At 28.5% G+C, this 25149-nt stretch overlaps 3 protein-coding genes across 13 annotated transcripts in view; 1 reads left to right on the top strand and 2 right to left on the bottom strand.

Annotated features, from left to right (window-relative positions):
- Window positions 1-71: 71 nt before the first annotated feature.
- LOC126857142 (uncharacterized) lies at window positions 72-2173 on the top strand. Its single transcript, XM_050606313.1, has 2 exons — window positions 72-786; window positions 962-2173. Exons 1-2 carry the CDS (start codon window positions 706-708, stop codon window positions 2075-2077), a joined length of 1197 nt encoding a protein of 398 aa, XP_050462270.1. The 5' UTR covers window positions 72-705; the 3' UTR covers window positions 2078-2173.
- LOC126857135 (uncharacterized) lies at window positions 2157-7722 on the bottom strand. The gene is made up of 9 exons (XM_050606294.1): window positions 5626-7722; window positions 4886-5035; window positions 4559-4784; window positions 4312-4482; window positions 4000-4127; window positions 3603-3700; window positions 2622-2899; window positions 2365-2518; window positions 2157-2295 (listed from the first exon to the last, which is right to left on the bottom strand). The coding sequence occupies exons 1-9, from the start codon at window positions 5827-5829 to the stop codon at window positions 2211-2213; spliced, it is 1494 nt and encodes a 497-aa protein (XP_050462251.1). The 5' UTR covers window positions 5830-7722; the 3' UTR covers window positions 2157-2210.
- A 284-nt stretch (window positions 7723-8006) lies between these two features.
- Window positions 8007-25149, bottom strand: part of LOC126857122 (janus kinase and microtubule-interacting protein 3-like) — a 40955-nt gene continuing 23812 nt past the window's right edge. For 4 of the 11 annotated variants that reach the window (XM_050606266.1, XM_050606265.1, XM_050606269.1 and 1 more), the window contains 6 exons: window positions 24157-24381; window positions 23041-23859; window positions 11939-12040; window positions 11448-11567; window positions 9023-9094; window positions 8007-8735 (listed from right to left, as the gene is read on the bottom strand). In XM_050606266.1, coding sequence (XP_050462223.1) covers window positions 9053-9094; window positions 11448-11567; window positions 11939-12040; window positions 23041-23859; window positions 24157-24381 — 1308 coding nt within the window. In that variant the 3' untranslated portion in view covers window positions 8007-8735; window positions 9023-9052. Of the gene's footprint in view, window positions 8736-9022; window positions 9161-11447; window positions 11568-11713; window positions 12041-23040; window positions 23860-24156; window positions 24382-25149 lie in introns of those variants that run through there. The other 7 variants (XR_007688444.1, XM_050606267.1, XR_007688445.1 and 4 more) reach the window with 7 other exon arrangements.

Below are 25149 nucleotides of genomic sequence, written 5' to 3'. Positions count from 1 at the left end.
TTGATATATAAGATATGTATACAAGAAAAATTTTGGCTTTTCTTTTTTTTACGCAATGTTCTTTAAAAAAAAAAAAACTAGTATTTACATTTAATTATATCTTGAAGCACATTAATTTTCAGTCAAAGATATATTGTCATTTCTCTATAAGCAAATTGTGTATGAATTGTACATAATCGATAAACTAAAAAATTAATTTAGTGCACATTGCGTAGTAATTTGACAGAATTAATACACTGTTCTGGAATTTTAAAATTATTAAAGTTTGAACAATTTAAAGGTAATCAAACTTTAAATTTTTTAAGGTTTAAAATAAATATTGTATATATTGAGTTTTGTTTGTGTATATATGTATGTATACTGACGTTTATTGCAATAATTTAATTTCTTATTGATTTTTATTTGCAACATGGATAGATTGTGCGCGTTTATTTGCAGATGTATAACAATAGGTAATAAAGATAGAATGCGTAGGATATGTCAAGTAGATTGTCAGGGAAAAAAGGTAAAGAGAGGGAATTAAAGAATGGAAAGAGAAGGGAGGACTAGGAGTCATAGACTCATCCTCGCGATACTTTCACTTGAACTTCTTCTATTACAGAGTAGAGATCTTTTAGACGCTGGGAGCGGTTCTTATTATACTTTTTACAGAAAATTAAATTCTCTAATGTAATATCCTTTAAAAATTCTAATTTGTTATAAAAAATGGTATTCTATTGGGTTTTACAACTTTACTTTCTACTATGCGTATTATTCGTCGTCACTGTTTACACTGAAGAAGTTTCTGTAAGTAATAATTAAAATATTTTTATTACGCAATATTACGTTAGATTCGATTAGCTCTAAATTAATGATCCATTAAAAACCAAAAGCTACATTTACATACATTATCTCGATTTTCAAAAATTATGAAGAAACAGATCATTTTCGAAGTGCATAAGCCAATTATTACTGTTTACAGAAAATCACGCCACCAAATGTTTCCACGAATTTTTCTTGTTTTAATCGGTCTATGGGATTTTATGCCGACGTTGAAGCGAATTGCAGAGTATATCACACATGCGATGATCATGGCAATAAATTTAGTTACCGATGTCCCGAAGAAACGGCTTTTCGACAGGATGCCTTAATATGTGATCATGTTCATCTCGTTGATTGTCGAGCAATCACTTATCAATCAAAACAATTTCAAAACGAAAATATCAATAAAGAAAATGCACACACGATGCCTTTGATAAGATCACCAATCGTATCCATCGATTTGCTCGATAATAATCGACAATCATTTTCACGTTCTTTTAGAGTGATTCAACAACCCGACAAAATCAAGTCTAATAAAGCTGATTCTGGTTTTGTATTTAGTGCAAGTATATTTTTAAGAGATAAATTACAAAATCAAGCTGGACAAATCACCGACACTTGCACGACATGCAATACTTATTCGAAGAATCGCATGACAGTTTCCACTTCTCGATCGCTCAACGAACAGATCAGTTCTTGGAATTCACGTAACAATAAATCAATTCCGCCAAGACAGTCATTACCTTTGTCGTCATTGGAGACTCGCACTTTCGCGCGAGATAAAAGCACCGTACATTTTAATCGTTCATTCGAACCGATTGCAAATTCTTCACTTGTAAAAACGGTAGCACCAGAAGGTAATCAGCGTTCACCTGCTCCACGTGAAAAGTCTTCTTTTTTGAGTTATAACAGTGACTATCATCCATATTCAGAGACTCTAAGATCGATTCAGGCTAACACTCATACGCTCAACATAAAGTCTACTACGGAAATACCCGTACATGCTTTGACGCTCTCCTTAAAGCCATTGGTGCCAAATGAACTGGAATATGATCCTTACTATCCTAAACAACCAACGTCCACTGAGACGTATTACACACCCAGCAATCGCAATAAGATCACTAGCGCTCGTTTTTCCAACCAGATGCCGCCGATAATCACGCACCCTGATTTTTTTGAAATCCCATCTATACTGCCTGATCTTAATATTTTAGAGGATTTGGTTGATCGCCGGAAGTTTTTTTATATTCCGCGTGCAAACATCAAATCGATGTAATTAATTAAAAAAGCATTCATATTTATGATGTTACGTGCAAAAGAATTTTAAATAACTTTATTTTACGAAATAAATTGTGTATATTCATGTTAATAATGTGTGTTGTTTGTGATTTATCTTACCTAAAAATAGTCTAATAAATAAAATATTGACTACTACTCGGTGACTCGATGACTCCAAAAGAACTTTCATCTCTTAAAGCGGATGTCGCTATCATGCTGAAAAAATTATTGACGTTAATTTTATATGAAAAATTTAATTGCATTATGTTATCGATGTCGCATTACCTGCTTGAATGTCGATGCCAATGCTCTATATATGGTGTTAAAAATCTACCTGCAATTTGCTGAATATTTATTAAGCCTCGAAATATCTCGGTTAATGTAGTTACTATTATATTGTAATATTTTGCTAGTAAGCTTCTTATCGCCGACGTGAATCCTAAAAGTAATTATACATATATAATGCACGTTTAATAGATGATATATGCCAAATTAGAAATACAATTAGCAATAAAGCTAAGATTCCAAATCTATTTTCTCACCGGAATAGGAGATCGTGATTGGTAGTAATTCTTGCCAAAATTTTGTTTTCAATGAACAGCGACATTTTTCTATAAGCTGCCGAATATATTTATTCTCTTGTTTGAAAAATTGAATATTTTTTTGTAACTCTTCAACTTGCGTTTGCAGATGTAGTTGTATAACTTCTTTCCTCCAACGATCAATATTTACATCTTTTTTTAACTTTTGCATATCATCATACATCTTCGAATGCAATGTCTGATTTGAACTCAAATAAAAACTCAATTCTTCCAGTTTACTGAAAAATATATGCAATGGAAATATTATTTTGTGTAATTGTAACTACTTACTTAAAAAAAATATCGTAGAAATACTGATTATGTATGAATATATGAATTTAGTCTATATGATAATTTCACAGGCATTATATTGAGTAGTAAAGTGTTAGAATATATATATATATATATATATATATATATATATATATATATATATATATATATACATATAAGTCTTACTAGTGAAGTATATACAAATTTTTATATTTTTCAGATTTTTGACAAGAACACAAGTTAGCATTAAAAAAATTGACAAAATTCAATATCTATAAAGATATTTAAAAATGTACTTTGCAATTGTCGTATTCCTCTCCATTATTATGAATAAATATGAAAATTTTTACATATCTGCGTCATCAAAACTTGATATCACTGAAATTACATTCACATTTGATATTTAAAATATAATGAAAATTATATAATTACATAATTAAATGCAATTAAATTCTCAATATGCTCATTATGTCTACCATATCTTATAAAGCGTAAGCAAAGCTATTTTTTCGACACAATTTTATAACAATTAAGATGATAATAACTATACATGGAGTTTGTTGGGTTAAAATTAAAAAACTTGATATTTATCAAGGCTTGATATAATGAAGAGAATAAAGTTTCTACATTCAAACAATATTTTGATATGTGTGTTGATACTGTGAATACGTTTTAATAAGATTTTCTTTCAGTATAGGCAATGATATGATGGAGACCTCGCTTCTAGTTTCATCTTTCACAAGCAATCCACACGCGCATGGACAGAACTGAAAAATAATTTTTTATAATAAATTATATGTATAATAAATACAGAATTTTTTGTTTTTAACTATTTATTATGTTTTATCTAGACTAATCTAGATAGAATATGCAGTAAAAGTTTTACAAAAAGTTTTCTACACCATATCTATGCTTTAATTTCACAGCAATTTTTGATTATTTCCAAGTAAATTTTTTATAAAAGTGAATTAAATCATTAACATTTTTTGAAATATACATAAAGAGCTTTCATAAATTATGTTTTAATGTACAATTTTTTTAGCATAACAATAATAAATAAGATTACCATTTCGTTAGTAAACGTCGAAGCATCTTGAGTAGAGGAAATTGTAGGTGATATGTAAATTTTCGAATTTTGTTCTGTTAATTTTGTTGATTTTGATATCTTGCTGACATTATACTTGTATCCACTGTCTGAGTGTAACAATCATAAATAGTCATAAATTTCTTGTGTATATTGATAGAGGAAAAGAAGGGGTGAAAGAGAGAGAGAGAGAGAGAGAGAGAGAGGGGGGAGAGACAGGGAAAGAAAGAGAGAGAGAGAGAATCTGCTGATACTTTTTCACTTACAGTAAAAATTTGTTTTTTCTTTACTTACCAATATGTTTTAACATTTGAGTTATATTGTCATGTCTTTGTTGAGATTCAGCACGACATATTTGACAAGTGGTTCTATCAGAAGAAATTTGTCGTAAGAACAATAACTTTGATTTTATTTCGCTCTCAATTGTATCAATCGACTGAGTTTTCGAAATAATTTCTCGTTGTCCTTTTGTGAATACGTTATTATTTACTTTTAGAAAAATAATCAAAAATATTTTCAAAAATAAAAAGATCATTGCTACCTTTTACTTGTTCAGTAGATAAAGTAGCTTTATATTGGGCCATTTTAAAAATCACATTATTAAACGTTTTCATCATGATATTACGATTGCGATTATGATAGTCCTTTCTTTTTCTATCCAACTTTTCCGATTTTTTCGATGGATTTTTTAAGTGAAGCGCAACGCCACAAAGTGCACAAACCGAGGAAGGTGTGGTTGCAAGGATTAATTTTGATTCATCACGTTGCTAATGATAATTATTTTCAATTATTATCGATGTCTTCCAATTATTTTTTATTTTTGTCGCGCATACAACACAGATGCACTTTAAAATAAAATGTTCATTACTTGATCACTCCTCTCGTATCGCCTGGATTCGGGATAGCGCCTTTGGAATTTTGGATCTCTCTTCCACCGCTCTTCTATATCGTTTACAATCAACTGTATTAGTCTTATTGCTGATTCCTTAATTGCTTGTAGTAAATGCAGTGCCGCGATCTATTAGAAGTTCATTAATTTTCATTAATATAAGATCAAGTAAAATTATAATTAAAAGGAACTTATATAATGCAACAAAACAATAATAATTTCAATAGTAAAAATATAATTGTCATTTTATAATAACTATTAATGCGCAAAAGTTGGCGTTCTATCTGAAAATATTAAAAAAGAGATTTTTTACATTACTTTCTACATTACTTTCTACACTACGTAAAATAATATTATATTCTTAATGTTAAAAAAATATTCATTATTTATATTAATTTATACATTATTTCAATTTTTTATTATTTGATATACTGTAAAATAAAACAAATTACATATTACACAACAGAAAATGAAAGACACATTTTGTTATTAAAGCCAATTTACGAATTTGTACATTTCAAGCAAACTCAATATTTATATTGCCACTTTTGTACAACAAAATATTTAAGAATAATTATTAAATTAGCGTTTGCTATCATAATATGTTTTTTCCTTTCTTGAATTAACATATAGTAATTAAAGAAAAGCTTTATTCAAAGAACTTATTAATATTTTATGTTAAATATGTGTATGTATATACAAGAAAATGTATCACCTACTTGTTGATCATGATCGCCAAATATGTAAGGTTTTTTTAATTCCTTACAAAAACGATATGCAGGACAAAATTGCATTTTAGATAACGAATCCGTCGATGGATCACGACTCATTAGTACAATGTTTTGTTTTGATGGAATCCCAATGGTTGGAATCCCAAGAGGATCGTGCGTAGCGATATATTTTCCATCGTATGTCATTTCCATCGTTTCTAATCTGAATTTAACTTAATCTGAAGTAATAATGGCGTAATATAGATGGTAGTATGCTCTCAAAGGGACAATGACCAGCGACAAGTCTCGATAAAGTCGAGCCATTTTTACATGATTTTTTATTATGTCATTTTTAATGCCAATTCTGAATATCCAGTTGCATCATGGTTGCGACAACATGAAATTTGAAACTCGACGAATTATCAAGTTTTATTTTCGATGTTAGTGGCATATTTCAAGATGTTAGTTATTCATTCATTAACCTGGTTTCAATGTTTTATCAAAATTTTTGTATAAATGATGGCTGATTTCTCGAAAAGGCCAGTAGCTGCTGCAATAAATAATATCGATGTAAATAAATCTGCGAATGAAATTAATAAATCTAATAAAATGAGTTATTGGAAGCAAATGCTAAAGAGCTATGAAAAAAGAAACGCCTCATTGGAGAGAAAACGCAACGCACTCGTCGAAAGAATACATTTCATGGAATGCACATCCTTGCTGGTAGGCGCTGCATCCGCCGCTTATGGCAAACGAAAAATTTTCAATGAACAGTCGAGAATCCTCGAGAATACATCAAAAACCACTGCTCAAAAAACTTTATAATTAGATTTAATAAAGTATTACAAAGAATAAAACAAGCACAGAGAGAACAAGACAAGTATATTATAAACAAGAAGTGAGTAACTCATTTGCTTAAAATATAAATCTACTAGTATGTATGCACATATAAATACCACAATAATAACATAGTGTATATATAAATTTAATTTATATCATTTGTATAATATTGTTATAATTTTTTACTTTATAAATTTTTACATATTTATTTTTCACATATCATATCATTATTTTTCTGAGATAACAACATCTAATTTTACAATATATTCTCCGTACATTTACACTCTCGCAAGAAAAATTTATATGTGTATGTTTTCTTTCTCTTGTATCTCTTATATCTGTACCTACAGAAAAAAAATAAGAATAATTAAAGAGATTGCTTCTTTAATGAAAAAATTGATCGTATATGTATATAATTATATATAGACAATTTGTTTCCTCTCTCTTTCACTTCTTCAAATTTCATCTTTTCATAAAAAAAAGAAAAACAATGCAAAATTTATTTTTTATTATTATTTTTTCTATGCATATAGACAGAGATTCTACAAGAGGAAAACACATATTTTATATAATATATTTTAAATATAGTTATTTATATTTTTTGTTATATAAATTTTTTCTCCGGACTATTCTTAGCATGTGTAAAATAAAAATAATTTTCAGTTTATATTTTTTATTTTAAAGATTAATAACTTAATAAAAGAAAGAAAGGAAATGACGCAAAACACATAAATAATTTTATATGAGATTATGTTTCTTATAGACACACGTATGAGAAAAAAATCAACTTTATGATACGAATAAACGATCTCGAGTAAAGCGAATCGTAGCGCTTGATCTCGATTAAATTATTTTCACTTCAAAAATTTATAGAGAATAAATATGTAAGAGTGCTTACATATACACACTGCTTACAAATCCTTAAACTTACCATCATTCAAGATCAAACATGCATATTATGTTCAACGATCGCGAACAAAAAAGGAGAAGAGACTAGAGACACATTCTAATATCGCATTAACGTATACATATACATTATATGTGTACATATTTATAATATTATATATTATATATATATATATATATATATATATATATATATATATATATATATATATATATATATATATATATATATATATATTATATATTAACGATATATGTACGTTTACGAATGTGTGTGTATACTCATGTGTGTATACACATACATATACATCATTATAATATATATATATATATATATATATATATATATATATCATATACATATATATATATATATATATATATATATATATACATATACATACATATATATATATATATGTATATGTATATATATATATATAAAATTAATTAAAATTAAATACGTAAACAGGCACATATACATTTTCTTATATAAAGGCACACACGAAAACTGAACTTACTTTTATAAGATTTCGTCAAAATTCATGATATTATTCAACAATTTTATAATTGTTTCTCTACACTCGATATATATTCTATTTTATCGTGTAAATTTGTTAAAAATTGTCAGTTTTAAAAAATAATTAAAAGAAAGTATCAAGGCAAGCAAATTAATTCATTGAGGAGTTCTATGATAGGCATTTATACGATTAATTAAATAATTTTTCAATAATCGCTGATATAGATATAATATAATCTTTGTTTTCAATACGAATGATACTGCACAGACATGTTTTTGTAATTGTTGAATGCCAACAATACCAACATCACTAATCATGTATTAATTTGTAATAGTATATGCAGAATATATGTCATATTCCATATTCGCAGAATATATGTAATAGGTCCAAATTTACACGTTTTTTCACACGACATCTTTCTTGCCATTTTAAATTTAAATTTGCATCTAAAGATATATTTAAATTCCAATATCAAGAAAACACATTGCGCATTAAGAGATACATTTGATACATTGGCACAAAAACATATTTGTTTAGCATATTCATTGTCAATCTGATTTTTCTCCGGGCGTATTTTTAGCATAAATTTGTTTAGCATACTTTAAAACATATATAAAATTATTTCGCAATTATTCTTTAATTTACGCTCGCGTGGAAAAGTGTTTAATTTACGGCTTATTTGGCACTTGATTTCACAGCTTGTATGAAAATGTTGATCGTAACATGGAGAGATGAAATAACTCTGTCAAATCGAAGGTCACCAGAGTTCATCCGCAAGCGCCCTTGTTTCTTTTTAAAACGTACCATTTCTGATCGTTACTTGGGCATACCAAGCAGCGCCAGCCGTATTGTCTTAAAAATAAAAACAAATCATTGACATAGAAGTATATCAACAAATCGTGCTTATAGATAACGGGAATCGAAAAATTATTAGATCAGTAACATCAATTATGTATAATATGTAATAACAATAAATATATATTCTTATTGTTTGTAAATGTGATTTCACTTAAAATGCGTAGACTTAAATTGATATTATTTGTAAATTTATCTAGAATCTGTATTTCGAAACGTCAACAAAGCTTATTACAGTTTGCTTCTCTTATTTTAATAAATATTAAAAACCCGCGTTAATTTACCTCGTTCGTGCCACGAGTTTACCCACGGGTTTATTGTCTCTTCCTTGAAACTCGTAGGTGAATAAACGGAATCTGGAACGATGAGAGACAAAGGAAAGCCTTTTCTCATTTTTATCTCCAACGAAAGTAGATCATTTGCTGCAAAATATACGTGTAATAAAGCGATATAATATTGTTTCTCATACAGTATGAAATCTTCTAACTATATTACAGCAATCTTATAAATTGTACAATATAATATTGAAAAGAGACATTGTAAAAATATTTGAAATTGCAAAATCCCAACAAGATTGCAGCGACATTGCAGAAATATTTCTAAAATATTATAGACCTATCACAATGTAATACATATTGTGATTTTAAAATAAAATATTTTTATAATGTTTATAATGTTTTTTTAAAGTCTCTTTTTATGTTATTATATTTTAATTCTATTGTTACTAAAAATGATACACATTATGAAATATATCTAGAACGACTGTAAATACTGTAAAATTGATTTCTTTAGTCAGAATGTGCTGTTATGATCAAATGTAACAAAAAGGTTAAATAATATCATTAAACGTTAAACTTTGATGCATATTCTTTTCTTAAAGCAAAGCGATACGATTTTAATTTGAGACGAAATTAATGTCGACTATTGATACTATTGGTACTTTTCTGGAAGTATGTCTGTGCTATAGCGAATTTCGTGTGAGACAGATGAAGAAAATAGGAGAAGAGAAGCGTAATCATTACCATCACTAACTAATATTAAACATATTATTTATATATATATATGTATATATATATATATATATATATATATCATACATACATATACATATATATATATATATACATATATATATATATATATATATATATATATGTGTATTTATATATATGCAGGGTGTCCCAAAACTAGCGGAAAAGTTTTTAATGATAGATTCTTCAATTCAAGCCAAAAAGCTCTTTACAAAAAAGTAATCCGATGAATAGAATTTGAATGGTGAGGCATTGAAATTGACGTATGGGAACACATGAAATTCGTGCGACGAGAATCGGCATGACCAAGATTGACTTATGACTCGTGTACCGCGGCAATTCATGTTTCTTATTACTATACATTATTCTGCTATTAATAATATGAATTAAATAGTAAATAATCTCATTACAATTGATATTTATCTTTATTAATTAATAATTATTTGTGTACTTTATTTACGTATTAGTTGCAGAGTCTTTAAACTGGGATATAGGAAATATTGATTAAATTAACTTAATAAATGACAAATGTAAAATAAATAATTATTAAATAACCAACATTATATTTTTATCAATCAATTAATTAATTAATTACTCAAATAACTTAAATTAGTTTCCCACATTTTTCTGTGTTTAAGGATTAAGCAACTAGTACGTAATAGAAAATTAATCAATTAATAGAGAAATAATTAATAAATCAATAATAAATAATTCAATGTAGAGTAATAAAAAAAGAAAAAAAATAATTAAAAGTAAAAAATAATAATAAATAATAAATCAATAATAAATAAATAATAAATAATTAAATGTAGAGTAATAAGAAACATGCATCGCCGCGGTACACGAGTCATGAGTTAAACATGGTCGTGCCTATCCTGATCGCGCGAATTTCATGCACTCCCATACGTCAACTTCAATGCCTCAACATTCAAATTCTATTCATTGGATCACTTTTTTGTAAAGAGCTTTTTGGATTAGAATTTCATGAAGAATTTGTTATTAAAAACTTTTCCGCTGATTCTGGGACATCCTATATCGTATAAATATTTATATAATGTTATTATATATCCAAATAACAAGTTAAAATATTTTAAATATTTTGATAAATATTCCTTAAATATTGTTTAAGAAATTGTATATAAAAAGATTTATTGAATTTGATAATCTTAAAAATACTCATAATTACAACATTATTCTTAAAAGTATTTAATAAAACTTGATTTTTTCTGACTTAATTAAAAATGTAAAGCTTTTATATAATGTCATTTTTTTATATTTAATTAAAGACATCATAATTGAACAATAAGAATTTGTTGAATATAATAATCATATGTTAATATAATGAAACGATTTTATATTACTTTGATTCAATATAATAATCGTATAAAAATTTTTCAAATATTGTTATTTAAATGCTCTTATACACAAAATGTTTAAAAGATCAAATCAATAGAATTAAATTATTCCCCATAGGATTAAATGACTATAAATGTTGCTATATAAATTGAATTGATCTAAACTTTGTTTTTTAGAATCATTTCAGGCTCTAGTTGACAACTTTCATGAATCATTGGATATTTGATATATGTATAATCTGTTTGATACTCTTTTCTTGAATCGATCTTTTCTTGAATACAAATGATTTCATTACTCGTCTGTCTCATATACATATACGTACGTTCAAAGACGTAAGGTAGATCTGTGGTTGGTTAACTTTCCTTCTCCTTCTTCCCTTCATCTCCTCATCCTCCACAATTTTTTTCCACGACCTCGGTCTTCTCTTGTTCGCCGTTATTTTCTGGAAGCCGTTGTTCTTCTATCACGCGAAAAAGTTCCCACAGCTTCTCTTCAAAACTATACATCAACTCGGACAAACACTAGTTTTCATTTACGACGCGAGCATAACTTTTTTCAATGTAAAAATGAAATTACAGCAAAACTCACTAGACATTATTAAATCTTCTATGTCACGCCCGTCTTACTATAGTTCATTATTAAAAATTTGACATAGCGCAGCCGTAAAAGCTATACGCAAATTTCTTGATATAAAACCAACGGATAACTTTTTCGCTCGAAAGAAACATCAGGAATGAACCTGACGTTTGACATTTTCGCTGTTTTTGCAGATCTTATTTCGTGCTCATTATTTTTAATTCGCCTTCGTCTAACCTTCTTTTCTGAATCGCTTTTGGTAAGATTAATAACAACTGGTTCGTCGAGGTCAGGAAATTCCACTTTGTCTTCCTTCTTCTTCTCCTGTAGAGATACAAGCTATAGAACATATACAATAATTATTTATATCATTTATTTTATTTTAAGTAAAAAATGTATTTTTGTTATCTATAAATAAATAAAATTAACACTTTTCCAACCGCTCGAATTATGTCTGGCTAAGCATTGGACATTCCGGATATTTTTCGCAAAAGCTGGTAGATGAGTCTGAATTTAAATTTGCACAACTACTACACAATATGCGAATTAATACGACATGAAATTTTAAAATAAATCCCTTATCATCTCTCTCTTTCTCTCTCTCTCTCTCTCTCTCTCTCTCTCTCTCTCTCTCTCTCTCTCTTTCTCTGCCGCGTTGAAGAATTAAGTTTATTAAAAATTTATATTATATACATATTTAGCTCTTGTCACATGAAAATTTTTAATAATAATTAATATTATCGCGGTCACATTGATTTAATTATAAAAATTTATATACTTTATATATATTTTAAATAATATTTATATATATACACACTGATGAAAATGGAAATTCCAACATCAAGGAATTATGATGGGTGAATAAAAATTACATAAAATGTTTGTTTACATAAGTATTTATTTATTTATTATTATTATCTTTCTTATTTTTATTTTTTTATTGTACATATATTATACACATGCATGCGCGCGTACGCGTGCGTGGTGTGTAAAATTTATTTATTAAAATATAAAATATAAAATATAAAATACAAAATAAAAATATATAAATAAATAAATAAATATAAAATCACAGACTTCTATATAATATACTAGACTGCTAAAAGCGATATGACAAGTGAGGTCAAGGCAGCTATTTAATACAATTGAGCAGAATATATATATATATATATATATATATATATATATATATATATATATATATATATATACAGGTCCTGCAAAGATTGTGCCAACACTCATGAGTGGGTAGAGCACAGTAAACTGAACAGAAAAGTCCTTTACCATTTTTTGATCTGAGCTTTCTTTTCGTTGTTATACGATGTTAAAGTTAGCTAATCAGAGCCTGTCTACAATGGAAAACAAAGGAGGAACATCGGGGGTCGGAGTAACGAGAAGGCTTTTTGTTGTATAGACAGGAGCTGATTAGCTAACTTTAACATTGTATAACAACGAAAAGAAAGCTCAGATCAAAAAATGATAAAGGACTTTTTTGTTCAGTTTATTGTGCTCTACCCGCTCACGAGCGTTGGCACAATCTTTGCAGGACACCCTATATATATATATATATATATATATATATATATATATATATATATAGAGTGTCCTATTTTAAAAGTTCCACCCTCAAAACTTTTCAGGATCAACGTTTAAAGGAAAACAACTCGGATAAAAGTTGTAAAGAACAAAGGGGGCTATCTAATAGTGACTTTGGATTTGACATTAAAGGTCATTTTCAAGGTTATTTGAAGGTCAACTTCCGTTTTTAAAATAAAAACCCGCATTTTGTATTGCATATTCTTGTAGCTTATCTCGAGAGCTTTTCAGAACACTATAATAAAATATTTTTCATTAAGAATTTTTTGAGTTATTTTGTATCTTAATCTGACATATTTTAGTACAAAATATAAAATATCTCGAAGTATATTTAGTGTTCGATAATTGTATCGTAATACTTTTATGTATAGAATAATAAGATGAATCAAATGGTGTACAGAAAATAATTTAAAAAAAAAAGTATGCAATTATTTGCAATATATTTTTTTATAACAATTATTTATTTTCCTTATCCTGAAAAGTTATGAGGGTGGAACTTCTAAAATGGGACACCCTATATATATATATATATATATATATATATATATATATATATATATATATATACATATATACATGTGCCCCAAAACTATCGGACTTCCTCTTAATGACAGATTCCTTAGAATATTTCAAGACGAAAATCCTAATACAAAAATGTCTAGGCTCTAGTAGTTTTTAAACTGGATTATATTTTACGAATAAAAGAGCTGAGATTTCGCGCGCTCAGGCATGGTGAAATAACAAGTGAAAATAGTGCTCTGTAAATAGGATGCCCTTTTTACGATTATCGTATAAATTTACAATAGCATTGTCATTATATGTTTTTTCACTTCTCTACGCATTGCATCAGTACTTTTTTTACGAATAATGAATACCAGAAGTAAAGGCATCTCAAAAATAATTCAAAAATTTGCGACATGTTTCAACTTTAGCTGTCAAAATGATCGATCAATATTAGAATAAAGGTGTCTATTATGATATGTTACAATTTGTATTTCATTATAAAAATTCCAAAATATTGCAAAATGCAAAATAAATAAATATCAAATCTAATTCTATTATAATTTATTTGTCTTGTATAGCATAGCAGGCATCTTCATGGTAATATTGATCGACCACTTTGACAGCTAAAATTGAAACATATCGCAAATTCTTACTTGAATTATTTTTGAGATGCTCTTAATTCTCGCATTCATTATTCGTAAAGAAAAGGTACTAATCAAAGTATTAATGTAACACGTAGAGGAACGGAAAAACATATGATGATAATGTTATTATAAATCTATGATAATTATTAATTAAATCTACGGTAATCATAATATCATAAAAAGAGCTCCCCATTTATAGAGAATTTTTTTCACTTTTTATTTTACCGTGCCTGAGAGCGCAAAATCTCAGCCCTCTCATTCGTAAAATATAATTGCTTCCCGTTTAAAAATTATTATAGCCTTGATATTTTTGTATTAAGATTTTTGTCTTGACTTCTAAAGAAATCATTTGCAGATGTTTATTACAGATTATAGCATATTTACTGGGAATCCAATTTTGCCTTTTTATCGCATTTAATGAGGCTGTCAATTGATTTTTATCTTTGAAGGGGAAGCTACAATATTCATTTCACATAAAAGTTTTGATTAAATATTTGATGCATATTTTATAAAAAATAAAAATAATTAAAGTTTTTAAAAAAATAAGAGAAACTTTATATACTTTTATATATTTATATATTTATTGAAAAAAATTGATATTTCTTTCTTTAGAATATTTTCTTGAACAGTCATCAAATTTGCTACAAATTATTGATATTTTTATTCTTATATATGCATTTTATATACTTATGTATTGATATATTTATTTTATTTTTATTTTTTTTAATGTTTTAAATGTATACGTTTAAAAAATAAATGACATAAATTGATCGAATATTGAATTCATATCGATATTTGATACTCAATTGTAAATGACTGCCCTTGTTTCACGTGTTCTTATATGTAATATAACTGTGTTAGCTAGTTTGTTTATTATATAGAAGTCTATGTATAAAATATATAAAATATAAAATATAAAATAGAAAAATATATATAAAGAAATATATATAAAATATATATAAAATATATATAAAGAAAAATATATATAAAAATAAATGAACAATATATATAATTAAAAATTAAAAAAAATAATAATAATAAATAAGAATATGCATAAGAAATCACACCTTACCGATTTAATCACCACTTAGTTTAATATGTTGTAGGGGGGAATGTTCTGAGTAATTCCCCGCAAGAATTAAGTGGCGATCGGCATTGGTTTAGGAGATATACAATATATATATATATATATATATATATATATATATATATATAACAAATTAAAATTTCATAATTTTAATGCTTTTTCTATTATAAAATAAAAAAAATAAAATTTATTTAAATTGTATTTCTGTAGATTAGACGTGAAAAAAGTCTCTGTTTATATTTACAAGAATGAAGCTCCTTCTATTTCTTATTTAAAACTAAAATTTAATTTGGGTTAGGTTATATTTTCCGAAAGTGGAACCTTTCCCGTAAAAAGGAGGTGGAAGTGAAACGCATACTACTTTTCTATTCATATAACAATTGTGAGGTGGACCTTGCATCGGTGAATCTAATTGTTGATAAAAATCTTACAAGATCATAAACAGACTATTACCACGTACATAAAAACACAACTGTTTCTAATAACAGTTTATAATACCTAAAGAAAAGTATTAAAATTGTGAAACTTTAATTTGTTACAACTTCTAAACTAATGTCGACCGATTCTTGCTCAGAATTACTCAGAACAACCCTCTATACAACATATTTAAGTGGCGATTAAATCGATGAGATGTGCCTTTTATGCACATTTACCTAAATAAGTAAATATTTATGCAAGCAAATATTTTGTATAATTTTCATTCACCTAGTATAACTCTTTTTTTGGTGTTGGAATTTCCATTTTCATCAGTGATTTATAGGGGAAGTAGGATAAAACCAGGGATAATTTTTTGGATTTATTTTCTACCAAAAAATCAAAGAGTAAAAAAAATTTTGCTGACGTAAATAGTTTTTAGTGAACCTTAAACTATGAGAAAATGAGGCTACTTGCTAAAAAAAAATTTGGTTACCAAGAATAACAAAATTTTCTAGAGAAGTCAAAATATTCGGTTTTGGCCTACCAATAAGGTAAAACCGGGTACCTATTTGAAAACATGTAAAGCATCGTGCAATTACAAAATCTAGATTTATTTTAATCAAAATATAATACAAAGATGTTTTTGTTAATGATTTTATTGAAAAATCACAATCAAATAAAGATATCTTCTTGTTCTACATTGTTGCAGAATTTTTTTATTTAATTTTTTAACTTTAGGGATCTTAAAAAATTTTTATTTAGTAATTTCTTTTTCTGAGTAGTAATTCTCATTTTTAAGTGCTTTTTGTAGGGAGACAAAGTCAGAATAACAATCTTTCCTCGTGTCATTACATACAAAGTATATAGATAACTGTTTTTGTCCAAATACGAGGAAAATAATAAACACGGTTATATATTCCGGCGTACAAAGTGACGATCAAAACTAATCAGAGTAAAAAAAATTTTGCTGACGTTAATAATCTTTAGTGAACCTTAAACTATGAAAAAATGAAGCTATTTGCTGAAGAAAAATATTTCATCAAGGATAACAAAATTTTCTAGAGAAATCAAAATACACAGTCTTGCCCTAATATAGATATATTTTCTAATAAGTATAGAATGCAATGCCGCATTTTGCATTTACCGAACCAAATGCTCTATAAAGGGACATAACGACTCGATTGTTGTCCCGATATCGATCTTTTTTAGCTCGAAAATTTTGAACTTCTCTCAAAAAAGAAATATCGTATGCACAGAAGCACAGGTTCATTTTAAAATAATGATGGTATCAATTAATAACATAAGTACAACTAAGTAATAACACAAGTTATCCAAAGATAATAGCATTTATCACGAAGAAACACAAATATCTGATTTGACCCGCTTATTCGGTTTTACCCTACTTTTCCGTGCAGAATTGGGAAAACTTTTATTTTGGAACTTCTCTTTCAGATTATTTTAGATTTTCTTTTTCAGATTTTTTATCTTAAGACTTTTTCTTCATTGTGCAAAATATATAGTAGTAAAAGAGAAAACGAATTATAAACCGGGAATATTTTCAACTTGTTCGTGATAGTTTCTCGCAGCCGACTCGTGTTTGAATGCGAGATGGGTCTGAATTGGTCCTTACAAGACTGACCAGCGTAAAAGTCCTTTTCTTTTAAAAAGAAAGTTGAAAACGAGCGATATGACGGATCGGATGGATCAGACAGTAAATGCTCGAGATGATCGATTCAAAAAGAACGATTATCCGTCGCGATCGAACTTTAGTTTAATTTTTTTTCTAATATTGTTACAAATACTTTTATCTATATTATATATTGTTATCTATGTAATAAATACTGTTTTCTGTATTCTGTATTCTGTGTTCTCTATATTCTATTCATTTATTGCTTATACAAATATCCTATCGTTGTAATTTACATTTTACATATGTATATACAAGGAGTTCCAGAAGGAAAGGTCAATATTCTGAGAGATGACCGTGACAAAAATCTAACGGCGTGAAATGTACAGAAGAAAAGTGAATACACGAGACGTACATTCAAATCGTTCTATCTCGTAAACCGTGGGGAATAGAACATATATTCATATGAACATTTTTGCTTAAAATGACCAATATGATCACCTCCCAGAATATTGACCTTTTCTCCTGGAACATCCTGTATATATACAGGGTCTACATAATTTTGCGCAACACTCTTTAAGGAAAGGTAGAGGGTGTAATTCTAAACAGAAAAGTCCTATATCATTTTTTTCTATAATGCTTAATAAAAGAGTTATTAATGAGTGAAGTCTGGCCTATCACCGATCTTTAGCTGCACGCACGGTCTGTGAGCCGCGCGCCTGGTACTGTGAGTGAGCGCTCAGATATTTATGACGGCTCACTGACGTGCGCCCGGCTGAAGATCGGCGATGATAGGCTAGACTTCACTCAATAATAACTCTTTTATTAAGCGTTATAGAAAAAAATGGTGCAGGACTTTTCTGTTCAAAATAACACTCTCTATCTTCGGACACTCTGTATATATATATATATATATATATATATATATATATATATATATATATACAGGATGTCCTAGACCACCCGTACACCCCTTTTCTTTCAAAAACTAAGCATTTAGAGAAAAACGTTTTGAACAAAAATTGTATGGTTTTGAGGGGAACATAAGATGGTGTCACCTTTGGTGATTGGTTTGACGTTGGATGGCATCGTTAAGATTAAGTCAAGGACACCTTTAATTTTTTAAATGGAATCTCCTATTTTTTTATTGCATTGTCGAAAAATTTTCAAAACACTATAATAAAGTATTTTTTCATTAAGAATGTTTTGAATTATTTTGTATTTTAATCTGACATATTTTAGTATAAAATATAAAATATCTCAAAAATTATTTAATGTTTGATAATTGTATCGTAATACTTTTATGTACAAAATAATAAGATGAATCAAATGGTGTACAGAAAATAATTGTTTTTTAAAAAAAGTATGCAATTATTTGCAATATATTTTTTTATAACAATTATTTATTTTTTCTTTATACCATTTGATTCATGTTATTATTCTGTACATAAAAGTATTACGATACAATTATCGAACACTAAATAATTTTTGAGATATTTTATATTTTATACTAAAATATGTCAGATTAAGATATAAAATAACTCAAAAAATTCTTAATGAAAAATATTTTATTATAGTGTTTTGGAAAGCTCTTCACATAAGCTATAAGAATATGCAATAAAAATAGGGGATTTCATTTAAGAAATTAAAGGTGTCCTTGATTTGACCTTAACGATGCCATCCAAGGTTAAACCAATGACAACCATCTTATGTTTCCCTCAAAACCATACAATTTTTGTTCGAAATGTTTTTCTCTAAAATACATAATTTTTAAAAGAAAAAAGGTATACGGATGGTTTAGGACACCCTGCATATACTGGGTGTGCGGAAACTTTTGACATACCCGAAGTGTGAAGGTAGATTGGGCCAAACTAAGTCGGAAAGTCCTATACCATTTTGCAAAATTTGCAATAGTTTTTGTATTATTAATTAAAATATGTGAGCTAAGGAACGCGATGGAAAGTGATAGGCCGATATCAGCGTGTCCCTTAATAAAAAGCATTATCTAAGGGAGAGGTGACAGCGTGACTCCACCTCTCGGTTAGATGATGCTTTCGTTGTTGAAAGACGTACACAAGTAATCCGTACATGCCTGCCGGTACCAGCCTACTGCTTTCCAACGCGCTCATTAGCTCATATATTTTAATTAATAACGCAAAAACTATTGCAAATTTTGCAAAATGATATAGGACTTTTTGACTCAGTTTGACCCAATTTACCTTCACACTTCGGGTGTGTTAAATTTTTCAGGACACCCTATACAGGATGTTCTGCAAAGATTGTGCCAACGCTCGTGAACGGGTAGAGGACAGTAAACTGAACAGAAAAGTCCTTTACCATTTTGCAATTTTCTCTATATATAATAATTATTGAAATATTAATAATTATTATTAATATAAATTATTGAATAATTATTGAAATATTAATTAAAAAGTATTGGCGAATAAACAAGCTTCATAGTGTCGCATGGCAACGAAAAGTTTGGCCTCGCGACGAGAAACTAAACTTTTTCGTTGCCGTGCGACACTATGAAACTCGCTGCTGGCACGCCTAGAACGTACGTCCCATGATCTAGCCGCGCGATAGCCACGCGAAACGCGTGCTCATTCGCCAATACTTTTTAATTAATATTTCAATAATTATTGCGAAAATTGCAAAATGATAAAGGACTTTTCTATTCAGTTTACTGTCCTCTACCCGCTCACGAGCGTTGGCACAATCTCTGCAGGACATTCTGTATATATATATATATATATATATATATATATATATATATATATATATATATAAACTTTTGACACACCTGAAGTGTGAAAGTGTGAAGAAGCGCCTGTATCGGACGAATTACGCCGCTCCTGCCTAACATATGTACCCATCCCGTAATTCGCTCACTATTTCCTTTTATAATTTAAAATTTAAGTTTTAGATCAAATTTTCGTAAAGGAAAAATAATCTTAGAATTCAGTCAGGAGTACGACTCTTTAAGGATACTATACTTGTTTTGATACACCCTATATATATATATATATATATATATATATATATATATATATATATATATATAGGGTGTCCGGCGTCAATCGCATCACCCGTCGTGTGCAGATAGAGCAAATAAAACTGAGGAGGAAAGTTCTGTACCATTTTTTTCGATAGCGCTTAAGAAAAGAGTTATTATTGAGTGAAGTCTGGCAATTCAGCGCCGACCTTCAGCTGGACGCACGTAAATGAGCCGCGCGCCTGGCATGTGTGCGTGAGCGCTCAGCTGTTACAGAGCCTCACGTGCGCCCGGCTAAAAATCGGCGGATTGGCCAGACTCAATAATAACTCTCTTATTAAGCGTTATACCAAAAAATGGTACAGAATTTTTCTCCTCAGTTTTATCTGCTCTACCAGCATACGACGAGTGATGCGATTGACGCCGGACACCCTGTGTGTATATATATATACATATATATATATATATATATATATATATATATATATATATATAATAATCGCCCCATCCGTAATGTGCAGATAGAGCAGATTAAACCAAGTAGGAAAGTCCTTTATCATTTTTTTTTGTATAATGTTTAATAAAAGAATTATTATTGGTTAAAGTCTGGCCAATCATCGCTGGGCGCATGTCGGTGAGCCGCGCGCCTGGTAGTGTGCATAAGCATTCACTTTTACGATGGCTCACCGACATGCGCCCAGTAAAAATCGGCGATGATAGGCCAGATTTCACTCAATAATGTAGGAAGGCAATAGATGGCGCGATATACAGAAAGAAGTTTGAGACTTAACAGACAGAGAGACGTGACGAACGTTAGAGAGAGAGAAAGAGAGAACGACGAGTAATCGCGTGTGACATTGAAAAGTTCCACTTTCTTTGTATTTTTATTTAAATATATATATATATAAATTTATTTTATTTTCATAAAAGAAAAAATTTTTATTTTTTATTTTATCGTTTTTTCAAGAAATTTATTAAGTTTCATTTTCTTTTTATTTCATTTTCTTTTCATCTTTTGCTCTTCCTTTATCAGAGGTTTTTGAGCGGTAACTTTTTAAGGAAGCATTTTTCAACCTATGTTTATAGGAAATTTTTTGTTCAGAATTTAATTTCCTATAAGATCTCAAAGTTTGTCTCAAACATTTGGGGCCACCCTGTGTATATATATATATATATATATATATATATATATATATATATATATATATATATATAGGGTGTCCGGCGTCAATTGCATCACCCGTCGTGTGCAGGTAGAGCAGGCAAATCTGAGGAGAAAAGTCCTGTATCACTTTTTTTTATAACGCTTAATAAAAAAGTTATTATTGAGTGAAGTCTGGCCTATCATCGCTGATCTTTAGCTGGACGCACAGTCGGTGATCCGCGCATCTAGTAGGTGCGTGAACGCTCAGATATTTACGACGTGCACCCGGCTGAAGATTGGCGATGATAGGCCAGACTTCACTCAATAATAACTCTTTACTAAGCGTGTATATATATATATATATATATATATATATATATATATATATATATAAAAGATTGACTATGATTGGCCAGACTTTGCTCAATAATAACTTTTTTATTAAGCGTTATAAGAAAGAATGGTAAAAGACTTTTCTGTATAGTTTATTGTGTTCTATTCCCTCACGAGCACGTTGGTACAATTTTTTGCCAGACACCTTGTATATATCAAAAATTACTGGATACTCTATATATTATGATAACGTTCAAAACAAAAGCCCTTGTATATTATGATAACGTTCAAAGAAGTTTATACAATAAAACTCAATAAACCTACAAATATATTTAAAACGTCATTCTTTCTCTTTATTATTAGCTATAAAAAAGGCGCCAAGTTAACGCATTCGTTAAAACAATTACTTTTGCAAAAAATATTACTTTATGTATATTTTATTGATTATATTTTCATCTATATTATGGTATTAAAATATTGCGTCAATTGTAAATAAATATTTGTAACTTATATTCATATAAGTAACGCTCAATGTGATTAGACAAACAAAAATACATGTTAATTAAATGTTACCAAGTCTGTAACCAAAAAAAAAAAATGGATTAGAATCAATGGTTTGCCAATTAGTCCATTTTACATGAGAAACTAAATATGTCGCTTTACCAGCAACTAATGCTACCAGCATTATTCAAGGATTCTTATATAAAACGATGGCTCAAAATATAAAATGATAGCAATTAAATACTGAATTATATATTGACGCTTATTTTGTTTATATCAATGCCTATTGCGCAAAAAGCAAAATATAGATTTTTCATTCAATGATGCTTCGTGAAACGAATTCTATCTGAGTAGTCGGCAATGTGTTAAATTAACTAAATTAGTATAATAACATAAAATCGAAAATTTTCAAAAAGTCATTTTAATTTAAAAGTTAATTTTATAAGACTTGAAAAAAAGTTAAATGGACACAATTGATGTAAATTACATACCGTGACATTGCATTGCGCTCCTAAAGCAATCTGTTGATCGAAATTTTCCATGTTGTCTTGATCTTGACATTGAATCATATGATTCACCCATGTTTTTATGGTTTGAGTAGATCGCGTGCAATTTGTACCTTTTAGCCAATTTTGCATATTTTCTAAATTCTCTGAAGTTTCTAGAACTTGATATTTATTATGATTTATATTTTTGATTTGTTGCATATTAGACGTTCCATCTTGATATCCATCTTCCCCAAAATTAGATCCCGGAATATTTCGCAACTTGTTCTCCAACCAATATATCTTCTCAAGAAGTTTATAATTTTCATCCAACAACTCCTCTTCTCGTTGTTTCGACAGTTGCTTTTCTCTTTCTCTATTCCTTTCTGTTTTCTCGTAAATCTCAAGTCTCTCCTCGAGATCGCGAACGCGCTCTTGGTAGGAAGTCAACTGAACCATCGAATCCACCGATACATCGAAATAGATCTTAGATGAATCAATCGGATGAAAGATCGATGTTGTGATCTTAGCCGCACGTTCCTGAATTCGAGCTCTTAACTCCTGGAGACGTTGCACTTCCTGAAGAAGTTCGCCGGACGGCACATCCGTTTGAGTGCTACGATTGGTAAGTTCAACTTCGAGTAAACTCTTTTCGTCCTCGTGTGCATGTTCTTCTTCCTCAAAAATACCGCTCTCCTGAAGAGTCAGCGGAGGCTTGAGCAGTACTGGTGACGCGGATTTTACGGGGTTTATCAATGTAGCGTTATTTGTGTAAGGTATGACAGTTGCAACAGCGCGGCTTCTTTGTTGGTTTGTTAGATGAGCCTGAAATATCGTTGCAAAAAATAAAAAAAGATACACGTACAAATAATCAATTATCATTTATAAATAATTGCAATTTACACTTGATTACAAATTACACTTGAAACTTGCAATAATTGCAATAAAATTGCATTTACAAATAATTGCAATTACAAATAATCAATTATCAACAATAATTTTACAATAAACAAAAAATATCTTTTTTATATGCCCAATTATTAAATAATTTATATTAACTAATTTAAAGAAAACTTGGATAATTCAATGTAATATTCGAAACAAATTTTTGTTTAAACTCACTTTGTTTGCGTAAATGGATTCCGGCGAGACGATATCGCTGTCCATCACGTGATCGGAACTATCTCTACGCACAGTTGTTTCTTCTAGTTCGAGCAGTCGAAATTCCAAGAGCTCATTTTGTTCCCGTATTTCTGAAAGCTCCACTAAAAGTGTTGCTTCTCGTTCTTCGGCAGCTCGAAGTTTATCATTCAGTTCTTTCACTTCCTTATCACGATCAACACATCTCTGCCAAAAAAAAAAAAATATATGCAAATATTTTTTACAAGAAACTTTTAAGTACACATGCAAATATGCCAAGTATTTAATTATATAAAAACAAATATATTTATATAAAACATGTGTTATATATTTAAAAATTGTATTAAATTTAGAAATAAATAAAAAACTTTTCTTAAATAAATTTTAAATCAAAAATTAAATTTGTTTAAAAAAAATTTTTTTAATTCTTAAAAAATTCTTAAAATAGATATACCAAAAAAAATCCTTATTTTACATGATTTTAATGCGATAGTTAATTAAATTAATTGAAGTTAATACATGCCGTAACATTAGTAAAAATCACTTATTTATATTGATACACATAATGTAATATCCAAATCAATTGAAAACATATATATAAATCTAATTTATTTTTATAATAACAAAATATAATTTGCTAATCTAAATATAAAAATGAATTGGTGATATATCTTAAATATATTCTTGTACATAATTTGTATAACAAATAATGTTTTTAATAAAAATATAATGGCAATAAGAATCGGCGTCGTAAATCAGGCGCAAATAAATTAATGTACAATTAATTGATCAAAACCATGCGATAGGACGCATTTAAATTTATTAGTTTAGAATTAATTAAACACGAAACCAAACATTTTGGTTCGGTCCTTTTTTAAACTTTCATCAATGTAATACAGAAAAAATTAAAAATGAACACAATGTAGTCAATATTGAACAGATAATAATAAATTGCGGTCAAATATTTAAATGTAT

The sequence above is a fragment of the Cataglyphis hispanica genome, chromosome 20, assembly GCF_021464435.1.
Source record: "Cataglyphis hispanica isolate Lineage 1 chromosome 20, ULB_Chis1_1.0, whole genome shotgun sequence".
Classification (NCBI taxonomy): domain Eukaryota; kingdom Metazoa; phylum Arthropoda; class Insecta; order Hymenoptera; family Formicidae; genus Cataglyphis; species Cataglyphis hispanica.
This window is presented reverse-complemented; position numbering and strand designations above follow the sequence as displayed.